This window comes from Spinacia oleracea, chromosome 4 (assembly GCF_020520425.1).
Source record: "Spinacia oleracea cultivar Varoflay chromosome 4, BTI_SOV_V1, whole genome shotgun sequence".
In the NCBI taxonomy this organism is placed as follows: domain Eukaryota; kingdom Viridiplantae; phylum Streptophyta; class Magnoliopsida; order Caryophyllales; family Amaranthaceae; genus Spinacia; species Spinacia oleracea.
Window position 1 is genome coordinate 3,417,392 of NC_079490.1, and position 14,816 is coordinate 3,432,207.

At 31.1% G+C, this 14,816-nt stretch overlaps 1 protein-coding gene across 1 annotated transcript; it reads right to left on the reverse strand.

The window, feature by feature from the left end:
• Positions 1-11,943: 11,943 nt before the first annotated feature.
• LOC110783365 (uncharacterized) lies at positions 11,944-13,919 on the reverse strand. Its single transcript, XM_021987697.2, has 2 exons — positions 13,645-13,919; positions 11,944-12,364 (listed from the first exon to the last, which is right to left on the reverse strand). The coding sequence occupies exons 1-2, from the start codon at positions 13,823-13,825 to the stop codon at positions 12,171-12,173; spliced, it is 375 nt and encodes a 124-aa protein (XP_021843389.2). The 5' UTR covers positions 13,826-13,919; the 3' UTR covers positions 11,944-12,170.
• Positions 13,920-14,816: the final 897 nt, after the last annotated feature.

The following is a 14,816-nucleotide window of genomic DNA, read 5'->3' on the forward strand; positions in this document are numbered from 1 at the left end:
CTGCCATTCACAAATATTAATGGAATAAGAATAACACATGCCAAATTTTACATATATCTATTTTATGGAATAATATATAGTATTTTCAAATTTAACCACTTTTTTCTAGCTTTATACATCTTTTATTGGTGCTAAATTGCCTTAACTATTACTCCCTCCATTTCTTTTTTATGTATCCATTTGAAATCTGGGGTAGTTTTTAAGAAAATTGGAATTTTGGTTTGTATGGGTATAAGTGTAATGATTGGGTGTAAGAGAAATGATTGGGTGTAAGAGATTATAATAAATAAAGGAGTGAGAAAATAATAAAGAAATAAGGTAAGAGAGAGGAGTGATAAAGGAGGTGAGAGAGTGGGTATATGGGGAAGGGAAAAGAATTAAATATTATGGGTGGGGAAAATTAGGTGGGAATATGAGTAGAATCTTTAGGTATTTTGGTAATTAGATAGAAATGTAAGGGTATTTTAGGATAAAATGTATGTCCAAAAATAGAATAGATTCTAAATGGATACAACAATATGAAACACTTAAAATGGAAACGGATACAACAAAAAGAAACGGAGGGAGTATAATAGTTCCACTTTTTACTTTTTAGGAAGTGGCAAGTACTTTTTAGCTGTCAACTACTCCTCCGTATTTTAAAAACAGATACACTTTGATCGGTAAACAGTTTAAGGAGAGTGCGTTCAATTGATTAAAATAAGATGAAAGTGGGATAGTAGATAAATTAATTACTATAGTAAAAAGATGACCTGAGTAAGTGTGAGAACCACAAGAAAGAGATAAATATTAATATAACGGGAAGTAGGAACTGAGACATGTCAAAAAAAGAAAGCATATTTTTAAAAATACAACCGTTTTAAGAAAAGTGTATTTTTTTTTAAAATACACATGAAGTATTAGCGGGTAATTAATGTTACGACGTAGCTGTCAAAGTAACTGTTCATATCGTTATCAGCAAAAGTAATAATTATGATATAAATAACAACAGAAATGCACCATTTAATAAAATACGAAGGAAGTACAACTTTACAAACAATACCGCCATACCGGCCGCCACCTTTGAAACGCTAACATATTCTCTTTGTTGGACATAGAGGTAAAATCATAAAAGAAAAAAAATCTAAATAAGCATTTATTCATTTGTATCAAAACTTTTCCTTAAATTTAATTTCCTTCTTTTATTTATTTCCCCGTGTTGATGCGTAGTGATTTATTTTGCTTTGTAATTGAAAGTTAATTTACCCCTTTATTTTTTATTTTTTTTATTTTGAGGGGAAGTTTACACCTTAATTCATTTGATTTCCATCGTGGAAATTTGAGATATCTTATATAATAATAAAAAAGTCACTCGAGTATGTGAGGCCTCCAAAACTCAAATCCAGCAATTTCATTGACTCCCTCCAAAAACCAGTTCTTCCCTTTTTTAAAATTTTAAATTAATAAAAATCATACAACATTTTCGTTCAAAATTAGGGAGTTAACTAGGAAAAAAAACTACCTCAATTCATTAACTGCCACCCGTTTTCATACTACATACTACCTCCGTTCCTAAATGATCTTTACGGTTACTATTTGCACGGTAATTAAGGAATTTTGGTGAACATGTGATGGTGGGGTAACAAATGGAAAATGAGTGGCTATAAATTGTCCAACAATGTGAGTGGGTGGAAACTAATATTAAAGTATTGTGAGTGGGTAAGTTATGGTGGGCCAAATAAGAGTAAAAATGGAATAAAGTAGGAGTGTAAAGAACTTTCAGGAACGGACTAAAACGGAAAGCGTAAAGAACTTTTAGGAACGGAGGTAGTATTAGATTAAAAAAAAAAACTTACTCCCTCCTGTTAATCACACACGGAGTATGCGGAGTATGTTTTACTCAAATTAAATGTCTTTTTCTCCTATTAATACTTTTCTTTGAGGAAATCTCTCTTCTTAATACTTATCACGTATAAAATTAATACTTATCCTATATAAAATTAAAATGTAGATACTCATCGTTCTCCGTCACATACACTTCACAGTTACCGACAATGGGAGGCTTCATCGACAAGGTTCCATGGCGGAGGGGATCGATTGGTTTGTTATTCAAGGTTTGTATCATTATTTTCAGTCTATTATATATACGAAGTAGTTTAATTTTTTTAATTTATGGTTTTTTGCTGCGTATTTATGTTAAATTACTATTATATATTTGTATACATGTATGGAGTTATTTAGTTTATTGGAAGAACTAGGCAAGTAGGCAACGCAACCACCAACATTGGCATCACAGTGACATCAATCTCTTCCAGTAAGCATAAATATTAGCTTGGTACACTAAATTGTATTTCTCCCTACTCTCCTTCTATTATGCAGTAGTTTTAATTTAATTTTATCACTTATTTATGAGGGAAAATGATTTATTGCATGTTTGGATTTTATGTAATTGAGTTTGGTTTTTTCTATAGAGAAAATGATCACGGAGAGAAATGAAAGAAAATTTACCTATTAATAAAACCATAATTATGTTAAGTATTGAGTTTTGAAGTGCATGTTGTTAAATGTTTTGTATTAGACCATCTATTGTTGATTCTAGCAAAATTTAAACACTGGTTTATGCATGTGATTTGAGTTCTAGAATGTGAGGTAAATTGTAGAAGTGGGTAATTGATAATCTTTTTGGTAATTAAATTTTTTGATTAATCTGTTTCAAGTAGCTTATATTTTTTTAGTGATTTGGTGAATGAATATGAATTATTATGTATTAGCAGGAAAGGTGAAAGGGATTATAGAAGTCATGGATATAGACATGCAACTCAAACAAATAATCATACGTTCGAAAATGTACGTTTTCTTTTCCTTTATAATGGCTTTGTTAATTTACTCATGTAGTTGTAGTCTTATCATCTTATGTACTGCATTGCGGCTAGGTGCTTATTTAAATCGTAAGATCGGTTGTTACTCTTTCTTTTGTACGATGTCATTTTGTTGTTTAGTGTGGCTTGCATTACTTATCTACTTTCCGATTTATTAGGATCTTTATCTACAATTTTCAAATTTGATGATTTGCTTTTATTTAGATTTTGATAGGATTGGCTGCAAATTCCATTTCAGTCATGATGATGCATGTGAAGACTATAGTAAATTTTCATTTTCTATATTTAGTTTAGTGTTGTTAATTATGTGGTAGAGTTTGACGACAGGGATGGACGTTGCGATGGGTGGTAAGGGTAGTGAATGGGTGGGTGATACTAGACAAGAACCACTAAAGCGGAACTCTTCACTTTTGGTTGAATTGGAATTGACTTTCTATGGGTTTCGAGTAGCAACAAAATGGTAGAAAATTATTTGTATAAAACTGCCAACAGAGTAGGCGGTTCATTAAGTAGGATACTGCCCCAATTAATATGTTTTATCTTAAAATAATCGCTAATTTATTTGACGGTTTCATATTGACGGAAAATAAACAAACCGCTTTTCTTTCTAACATACTTCATAGACGATAGATTTGGAATAAAAGTAAGATGATGTTTATTTCAAGAATTTTGATATCTAACCTTTTACCCGAAAATCATTTAGAAAAGGGCGGTCACCTACATTGTTTTTTTTATCGCAATCGTAATTTAATTTCTTAAATTTTAATGATATTAGATTTTGAATTTTTTATTAAAATGAATTGTAAGGGCCAAAACTTTATATTTGATATTTTTTTTGGTAAAATATTAAGTATTATTTAGTTTCTCTAAATTTTCTGTAGATTTCTATTTAATTTTTGTTTTATCATTACCCGTGCTAATGCACGGGCACACACTAGTATGGTAATAATTGAAGAGTAGAATTAAAAAATGAGAGAAATCATGGGGTTTTTTTTAAGGGAAAGAGGGAGGGAAATTAATAATAAAAAAATATGAGCATACTCAACGAAAAATTTAGGATCTTACTACATGTACACCTAGTGTATAAGGCATCTTGTATACCATGTTTTTCTATTGGTTGAAATGACATATTTATTGTCTTTTGTTCTCATTTTTTAGTGGGTTTGATGATGTGTCAACAAATTAATGGTGGTGTACAAGAGAATCTTATACAAGTGTACATGTAGTCTTTTTCGAAAATTTAACAGTAATTGTTAAGATGTGGTAATTTTCAAAGTTTTCGGATTTGAAGAACTTGAAAAAAGACAAATTTCTGAACAAATCTTCGGATTTGAAGAGCTTGGACAAACTGACCTTTGGATTTGAAAATATTTGGTAAAACCGAAGACACTGAATCTCAAAGATAAACAAAGGAAATGTTCATTGTGCACCCTGATTAACATTCATTGAACATTTAATGCATGAACATAGAGAATGATATTAATGTACATATACAAATGGAAATATTTGACCTATGTGTTTTTTGGATTTGAACTATATTTTCATTTACTATACGTTCTTTTATATTTGAACTATATGTTCATCTAAAAATATGGTGCACAGTGAGCATTTTGCATCAGAGTGCGTAAATCATATTTTGGTTCTATACTATTTCAGGATTGGAAATTTATTATCATGTCCCTCTTACCACACAACAATTATAAATTTTCACTCACTTTCTCTTGCTTTATTCATTTTACATATGTCCATTATTATGGAATAATATATAGTATTTTAAATTTAACCAACTTTTTCTAGGTTTATATATAGTTATATACATCATCTATTGGCGCTAAAATGCTTTCAAAAATAATTCAACTTTATCTTATTCTCTACTAGAAAAATTTATGAATAAAAATATTACTGCATATAGTATTTCCTTTGTTCCATATTAATGTTTCAATTTCTACTTTTTACGTTTGCTAATACATATTTTATATTATTTTTATCTCTAATAATTATACATTAATAAAAATTATAAAATTTTGATATTTTTAAAGTATTGAGCGAATCAAACAAAACTACATGAATATGTTTATCTTATACATTGGAAGTAATTTACGGAGTACATGATTATCTTCAAATGAAAATTATGAATTAAAATCATTATAGAACGGAATGGAGGGAGTACAATTTTACAAAAGTTGGCTACTCAGCCACTATGTACCTTAAAAATTCTAAGATATTATATTTGATGGACATGGAGGCAAAATCATGCTATGTACCTAACGCTAAGATATTCTATTTGATTGGACATAGAGATAATATTATACTTATGCTTTCGTAAAAAGAATATTTCGTAGAAAATAACTAAATGAGCTAGCATTGATTCATTTGTATCCAAACTTTTCCTTAAATTTAATTTCCCTTTTTTCTTTCACATCCCAACATCAAAATCTTTTGACAAAAATGTCTTCCACTGTAAAAAAATTTGATGTTCATGTTTCCCACTGCGCATGCTTTTGGAGCCGCGCAAACTTATGCTCAAAGCAAGAACGTGTGTATAATAGCAATAAACAATATAATTCATTGGTTTGTTTTTACTCGCAATATTCAGGGGCAGAATTAGGGGATGGCTGGCGGGGGTCATGGCCTCTCCCATGACATGGTTAAAAATTAAAATTATTACCCACGTTTTAAAATAATTGCATCGTTTTGACTTTTGACACTATTCACCTTTTGATTTGACTCATAAATAAAAATTATGTAAAATGTTATTGAGTTTGTCTTAATGTATATTTTAAATACATCGACTTTTTACAATTTATTACCAATACATAATTATTAATATTCATGGTGAAAGTTATGCGTTGGCAAACATGAAAGTCAAAACGATTCAACCATTTGAAATGGAGGAAGTACATATAAATGCACATGTGTGTTATTAGACCAGGGGATAATTTTCCCTAGAAAGTTAGATGTTGTTCGGACTTGGGAGATATAGGGTTCGAATCCTGTTAAACATGACTTTTCTTTTGTTTTACGTTCTTACAAAAATTGTATGCTAAGTTTTGGTTCCCCCAATGTATAATTTATGTTTCTTAAGCAAAAATTATAAAAAGTGATAAAGGAAGGACGGTTGTCCGATTCGACGAATAAGCAAATCGTCGAAAACTGTTGAAATGATTTCTACTAGTCGGACCTCCGGTGTACGAATGCTTTTTAAGCCATCCGAGTTCGTTTGGGCTCGAAAATAATATTGCAATTTAATTATTTTCAAGTTTTATTTTAATTCTTTTTTCGTATCAGGGTTTTCTATTTAAATATTTAAACACTTTTGAGTCGTCATTAGAAATAACTATTCTTTTGATAATAAAATTCTGAGAGTTTTTCTCTTTCTGGTGGATTCCGAAGATTTTACAGATTTATCACTTGTAAATCTATTCGTTCGTTTTAAAGATTAACGCTTGCTTTTCGTTGATAATTCCGACTGCGTCAAAAAGTTAATCTTTTGACTAATACTGAAATATGTGTCCAACAAGTGTGTCCACCGCGTACCCGGTCCATGTCCAATACGTATCCGACACGGGACATGCGAGTCAAACAACGTACCCGTACTTCATAGGTTCCAGTAGGGAAAGAACCAACTAACTAGGATGGGGTAGACGGTTGAGTTGGGGGGGGGGGGGGGGGTTGTGACATAAGGGGTACTTTCATGAGAATCAACTTGTAATTAGTTTCATTCACTGAAAGTTGAGTGCCATTGAGTAAAACTCTATGCGGATTGAAAGTGTAGTTGTTAAAAATACAGTCATTTCTTTCTTTTCAAAGTGGTTATATTAGATTTTTTTTTCCGACAAGGTCATATATTTTCTAAGAAAGTTAATAACATCCAAAAAAAAATCAATGTAGGAGGTGGAATAATCCAATTGCAAACAAATAACAAAAGGTCTTGTGCGCACAAGGTGTACAATAAATAAATTGTACACCAAGATAACTTTTACTCATTTTTGTGTAACTTTAACCTAGTTTTGATTAACTTTTATATTAGTAAAAAGAATTTGATAGATAAATATTTTAAAGTGTTAAATGATTATTTTTATACATTATTAGTGATTTAGAAGAAATAAGTTTTATTAAAATGAAAAAAAAAATTACTTAAAAATAGATAACTTTTACATATATAAGCTTAACTTTTAAGCATTTTGAGTTAACTTTTACTCTGGTGTACAATATTTATTGTACAACCTTTGTAAATAAGAATTTGTGAACAAACAATTGACAGACTTGACATTGCCAAATTTCCATCCAATACCTTTTCTTAGAATTTCTTTTTTCTTGAGTATGTCATGCCAAATTTAAGAATCCTTTTACTCTGCTTTGCACATAAATATGGGTGATATGATATTCAGATTTTTTTTTTGTTAATTTTTTTCTTTCCGTAAGGATTTTCCATCAAAGCTTTGCTCTTACTTCTATTCAGAGGTCGAGTTTGCGCAGCCTAAGGCCACCTCCTTGTGACTTGGGTAGGCAAATAATATTTCAATATATTAGCGAAACTTAACTGAACTTATTTAAACTTATGTTGTTTGAAATAAGCCGAACAGATCAGAACCTAAACAGTACAACAATAATATAAACAAGGATGGTTAAAAGTAGATGTATATTTCGATCATCTTACAAAAAAAAAAAGAACAATTAAGGGGCGCGGCATTGTTTATTTATTCAATATTACCAGCCATCAGTAGCATGCATACAGTGTATATATATTATTATAATTATAATAGGCTAATGGGGAAGTGATAAATCCAAGGAAATTTTTAATTCTTTCAAGAAAATCCACATTTTTTTCAAAGTTGATTTCCCAGCTGCTTGGTAGACAAAGCAGATTATTTAACCACGTCTTAATTTTACGTTGATAAATTAATTAAGCTGGTGTTTTGTTAATTAATTCCGTCGAACTGATAAAAGCTGGCACCAATAAAAGCCATGGAATCATCATAGTTCTTCATTTCAGCAGCCACTGAAGCACCTGTGTCGCTATCCCAGTAACGACTTGTATTCTCGAATGCAGCTACTTTTTCTAAAATTACACTGCCTGGTATTTGTTTGAGCTTGATTAGTCTCCCAGCTTCCACGTACACCTACAAATCCATACATGATATATATTATACGTACGTATCTACCGAGGAAGTATATTTACATATCTGATATGTGATTGCAAATGCATATCATATCAAAAGACAAAGTAGGAAAAAGACAAAAAAGTAATTGAATGATACTTTTTTTTTTTTTACAGAAAGATACTTTTTTTTAACAGGAATGATACTTCATTTTTTCCCTATTTTATCGTTTTGTTGACTGATATGTGTATGCAACACATATCAGATAGCCGCCTCGCCGCTCCCCGTACCTACCAATGTCTCATAAAGAGGTCGTAACTAAAGATATGATCCATTGCTATTATTTTCTACTTATTCATCTGATTAAGAAGCTAGCTTGTTATTTTCATCTTCTTTTCACTTATTGTAGGAAAAATAAGTTCATTCAGAAAATATAAGGGTTAAATGTCCAAATAAAATATATAATTAAATTAAGTTTTAATAAGTTCAGTAACATTCAGATCAGATAATTAAGCTTAGGAAAAGCAAAAAGTGAAAATCAGGTTAGAGCTGATCATGAGCGCGATCGGACGGCCCGTTTAAATAGCGGGAGTGGACAATAATTTTGGAAAAAATAAAAAATTTCGGCGGGCTAGCTAAGCCCGGCTCATTAATGTTAACGAGCGGACATGACGAGATAATATGTGTCGCATACAAGCTTGTCTGGCCGTTTATTAAAAAAAAGTAACATTATTTTATAATTTTTTAGTTAGTTCATTATAATTTTGGTTTTTTTTGCATGTAATGGGAAAATATTGGATTCTTGACTTTTTTGTGGTAAAATTTTTTACTTTCATTATTAACTTGTCTATTCTCACATTTTTACAAGAATATCTCACGATTACAAGAATTTAAACCATATAAAATAAATTAATTATACGATAAATTATTTTTTACCACCTAAAAAAGTTTAGAAGTTGTTTTACCACCTAAAAATTGGAAAGATAGAGGAAAATGTTATGTGGAGGTCACAATAACGGTAATATTGCTGATATATTCTCTTTTCCACTATTACATGTATTTAACTCTCTTCTCTTAGCCTACTTCCTACTCTTCCCTGAATTCACATAATTTTCACCCCGTTAATTCAAAAAATTGATAAAATACAATTATGGTAAAGAGAGGAGGGTGTCCTACTTCCTACTCTTCCCTGAATTCACATAATTTTCACCCCGTCATATTCTCATCTGATTTTTAATTTCTACTTTGTATATTTTTTAAGTTTTTTTTGTTATTTGTTTATATAACACATAGTACTCCGTATACATTTATCTTGTATAATCTTTAAAAGCTTAGAATTTATAAAATAACGGTGACCGGTGAAATTGGTAAATTCTATGCAAATATTGTAATTAGTATTTAGTACTCAGCAAATTGCCATTTTCACTATATCTTTTTTAAAAAAAATTGTAGTTTTTATTTCTTTTAAAAGTGTCTATCCTGTTTCAAAATCCTGGATACGCCACTAGTGGTGCACACTAAATTTATCGTGAACCATTCCTAAAAGAAAAGTCAACAACTTATTCTTAATTTATTTTGGCATATTTATTAGGATTATTATGAAAAAGTATATCAATTTATTATTGTTTATACATGTTGTGCTTGAATAATGTCATTTTAAGTCACGATTCATTTTTAATACATTGGGTTTTTAATAAATTTGTTAGAAACCACCTTTTAAAATAGATATTTTGCGAGAAATCACCTTTTAAAAAGTAAATTGCGAGTAGAAACCCGATTTATAAATATTTGTGTGAGAGACCACCTTAAGCTGGATTCCGGTGGTTGACTCTTTTTCTCAACGTTGACTTGCACGTGACTTTTTAAAACAAAAAATTCAATCATTTTTATATTCTTCCCATTCAATTTCACTCCATTTTATTTCTATCACCTTCAACTGTAGTGGTGAACTGACGGAGAAAGTCGAGGTGTTGGGGAGAAAATTATCAGAATGAGAAAGAGATAGAGAAACAAAAAACAACAAATTATGGAAACAACAAATTACCGAATCTCCGACATAGGTAACCCCCAGTAAAATTCACGCCATAAAACAAAAACAAGAACACAAGTCAACAACTACTTACAGTAATTCATTTAAAAATGCATATAAATACTCAAAATCTCAACACAACCATCAACCATAATTCAACCAAAATATAATCAATCAAATTAGAAGGAGTTGAATGTCCCTAATTTCAACTTTTGACTTTGAACTTTTTTAGTTTTTCTGGGTGATCTGCAAAATGAGTAAGATGGTTTATGGAAGACTTACCCAGAAATTCACCAAATTTTAGGAAGAAACCCAAAAATTCAGATGAGCGGTGTTTAAGGGAAAATTAAAGGGAAGAATATGAAAAATGATTTAATTTTTTTGTTAAAAGAAGTCACGTGCAAGTCACATGTAAAGGCAACGCCAGAAAAAAGTGTCAACTATTGGAATCCGATTAAAGGTGGTCTTTCGCAAAAATATTTATAAATCGGGTTTCTTCTCGCAATTTATTTTTTAAAAGGTGGTTTCTCGCAAATTCTCTATTTCAAAAGGTGATTTCTGATAAATTTGCCTTATTTTGCAGCAATTATTGAACTATTGAACTAGGAGAAAATTATACTTCATCTGTTCTTATTTAAATGAAACAATTATTTAGTCACGTTAGCCAATGCACAATTTCTCTCATTATTATCTTCAATTTTCGATAAAAAAAATTATAAAAGGTTGATATTTATAAAATATTTATTGAGACAAATCTAAAAGACCAACACGAGTATGTTTTTTCGAAAGTATAAATAACTAAAGAAAGCCAAACTCAATTGTGTGAATAGTGTCTAAAACTCAATTGTGTCATGTAAATAAGAACGGAGGAAGTATATAAGAGACTGTCAGACCGGAAATTTTTTTAAGGCATGTGACATGTTTTTCTAGCAGTTATTTATCAACTCTCAGAACAATTTATTGGCACAATAACACTTATTAGAATTAGGGATGGCAATGAGTCCAAGATCCACCCCAGATTCGGTTAGACCCAATTCATTTTTAAGGGTTTGGGTCCAAAAAAATTAGACCATGTGGATCTGAGGCGAATCTGGGTCTTTGTACAAGGGGGCGGGTTTGGGTCCGAGTCCAAGAATTAAAGATCCAGATCCGGTCCAGATCCGACCCACAGACCCATATATATAAGTTTTTTAAAAAAATATTAAAATTTAAATATAATTCAATCTTTACGTGCTAAACTTTATTCATTTCTTATGATACTAAACTATTTAAATAAAATTGTCATGACATATAAATAATAATATTAGAAACTTTAAATACTTACAGTACTACAAGACTAATATGATTTTTTTCCTAAACAAAATTAACGAATATTCCATATTTAGTGGTTTTATTAAAGCAACGTTACGTTTACATTAAAAAAATGGGCGAAAAAGTTACATAATATAAGAAAAATGAGGGACAAATTTTTTCGGAAAACAAATACGCTTAGACCCATTTAGGACCCAGATCCGACCCTAGACCCATTAGACCCAGTGGATCTGGGTTTGGATCTGATTTTTTTGGACATAGTGGATCTGGGTCGGGTCTGGATCCACCTCTTAAAAGGCGGGTCTGGGTCTGGATCCTGCCGGACCCGATCCAAATCCGACCCATTGCGATCCCTAATTAGAATACAATGAAATTATGAAAAATCAATTGTAATTGTTTGTTCAACACTTATTAGAATACAATGAAAAATCAATTGTAATCGTTTGTACTACAATGCTGATTCAACGAAAGTTTGTGTGTTCGATGTGTTGGTTTCCGAATCACCAATTATCAAAAGTTATATAGAAATGTGGTTCCATACTACTTCCATTCCACTAACATTGAAAACAAAAGATTTTGTAAATTCCCTAATCTGAAACAGAACTTGAGACAACGGTGTTTCGTGCAAGAATCACATAATAGATGGAACCAGAAAACATGTCAGCCACACTGACTTAAACTTTCCGAATCAGTTGTTTAAAGTTACATAAACATCCAAGCTTACAAACAGGCACTAAATATCACCGAGAAGTGATAAACAAACTGACACAAAACTGCACAATTTAAAGAGCAAGAACATCTACCTCTAGAACTTAACTATTAAAAATCTAGATTGAGGCGACAACAACCACTTAACCGGTATCAGAAACCCTAAACACGACCATCCCACAGAGATTCAGGACGAACCTTGTCTGATGTTATAAGGTTCTCAATCTCCTCAGGAGGATTCAATCCCAATTTCCTGGCACGATTCAAACGATCAATCCTAGACAAACCAATGCACGGTCCATACACCATGTTCATGTCAAATTGCCTCAACATTTCCTCGTTTTGATCATAATCATCTGAGAATTAAAAAAAATCACCAAATACATGAGAATATACTACACCTTTCACAAATGCATGAGCAACAAACAATAATTTCTCAATCAAGCAATAAATTAATTTACACATGCTATAATTTTACAAACAAAGTATTATCCAATACAGCTTTTGGGATCGAAGTTTGAGTATCCAACACTAAATTTTCGATCATAATCATCTGAGAATTAAAATTTCACCAAATAAATGAGAATATTCAATCAAATACTACCTGCACATTCTTAAAAGACAATAGAAACTACACCTTTCACAAACTACAGCTTTTGGGATTAATGTTTGGATACCAAATACTAATTTCTAAATCAAACAACAAATTAACATACAATAATTCATTTCGGCTGTTACTTCCATAGCAAAACAATGATCGAAGTTTGACCAAAACAGCGAAGGTAACCTAATATCTGGGGACAAAAGGAATAATTTGGTAAAAAATCATTCAATTAAGTAAAACCCTAAGATTCAGTTAGGTTAATCCCTAAGATTCAATTAGAAACAATTCCTCATTCTGATCATAATCATCTGAGAATAAACATTTCACCAAATACATGAGACAATTCAATCAAATACTGCCATATTATGCTTATTAGTTATTAGCCCGCATATCCTTTAAAGGCAATATATACTACACCTTTCACAAATGAATGAGCCACAAACAATAATTTCTCAATCAAGCAATAAGTTAATTTACACATGCAATAACTTTACAAACAAAGTATTATGCAATACAGCTTTTGGGATAGAAGTTTGAATATCCAATACTAATTTTTCAATCAAACAATAAATTAATTTACAATTCATTTCGGCTGTTACTTCCATGGCAAAGTAATGATCAAAGTAAGCAACGATTGACCAAAAAAATACCGAATGTAACCTAATATTTGGGGACAAAAGGAGTAATTTCGTAAACAATCATTCAATTAAGTAAATCTCTATGATTCCATTAGAAACCCTAATATTGTGATTTCAATTAAGTTAATCCCTAACATTCAATTAGGTTAATCACTAAGAGTCAATCAGAAACACTAACATTGTGCTTTGCTATTTCTACATACAATTCACCGCATCAATTCATCAAAGCGAAGTTTTAAAAGCCAAAACTCAACCAAATTTGAAACTTAATCAGGAAAAAACCAACAATATTTCAAAAATCGCAACAAATTGAGAAACATTGAGCAACATAGAAAGAACATCAACGAAATTCAATTGCTTAGCAGAAAAGGAGGAGCGAGAAAATATAAAAAACCTTGGAGATCAAGAGAGCCATTGCGGCAGACAAGAGCAGGAGATTGAGCGGTGTTGGAACCAATTGAAGCGGAAGGAGGAGACTTCTTCTTCCCACCTTTAGGAGAAGGCTTTGAAATTCCAGTATTACCTTTCTTCTTCTGCTTGTAGAACCCCTTCATATCAACTCTTGCATTCGCCATTGTTACGAACTTTGGAAAGCTTCGATTTTCTCTCTCTTACTTTTTCTGTGTGTAATTTCAAATTTTGAATTATATCTGAACTCTGAAAGGGGGAATCGTGTTCTGGAAGATTGGAAGTGTTATATGACGTGGGATTTGGGCTTGATATTAGCCTAAATTATTTGGGCTTGTTTTCAGCCCAAATTATTTGGCATGGATATACAACAATACAGCCCAAACGTGACATATGGTTAAACATTACTTTCAAGTTCCAATGTTTGTTTTTAGTTGACACGTTTTTACTTTTGAAATCATTATATTGTACTCCTTCCGTCCATTAATACTCGCACCGTTTTGACTGGACACGTTTGCCAATGCACTACTTTGACCATCAATATATTTAAATTCATATTAAAAAATAATATAAAAATATTAATATTTTGAAAATATATATTAAGATGAAGCCCAACAATATATTATATACTAATATTTGTTTTCATATAATAGAAATAAAATAGGATCAAAGTGAATTATGTGAATAGTGCAAAAAGTCAAAACGGTGCGAGTATTAAGGGACACAGGGAGTAGTTAGATTGTGATTTGTATTTAGGAGAAAAAATTATAGGGAGTAGTTGTGTAGATCTTGTTTTGTCTCAATGTATGTTTTCAAAATGCCTGCAACTTTTAATTTTTGCTTATCGGCAATAAGAGTTATTAATACTCTGTAGTTGACATCATGCAATATGGCAAACGTGATAACAGAAACGTGTCAACTAAAAAGGATAGGAACCTAATTATTGAGGGGGATAATAATTATAGAAACGTGTCAACTAATAAGGACTAGGAAGTGTTATATGACGTGGGATTTGGGCTTGATATCAACCTAATAGGAACCCTCAATCGTGGTTAGCATATTCCATGTTATTAGTAATGTAGAGTTGGATCTCAAAAGATTAGACTCCTATACAACTCATCATTGTTTCAGGGAGGCGAACCAAATTGCAGATTAGAT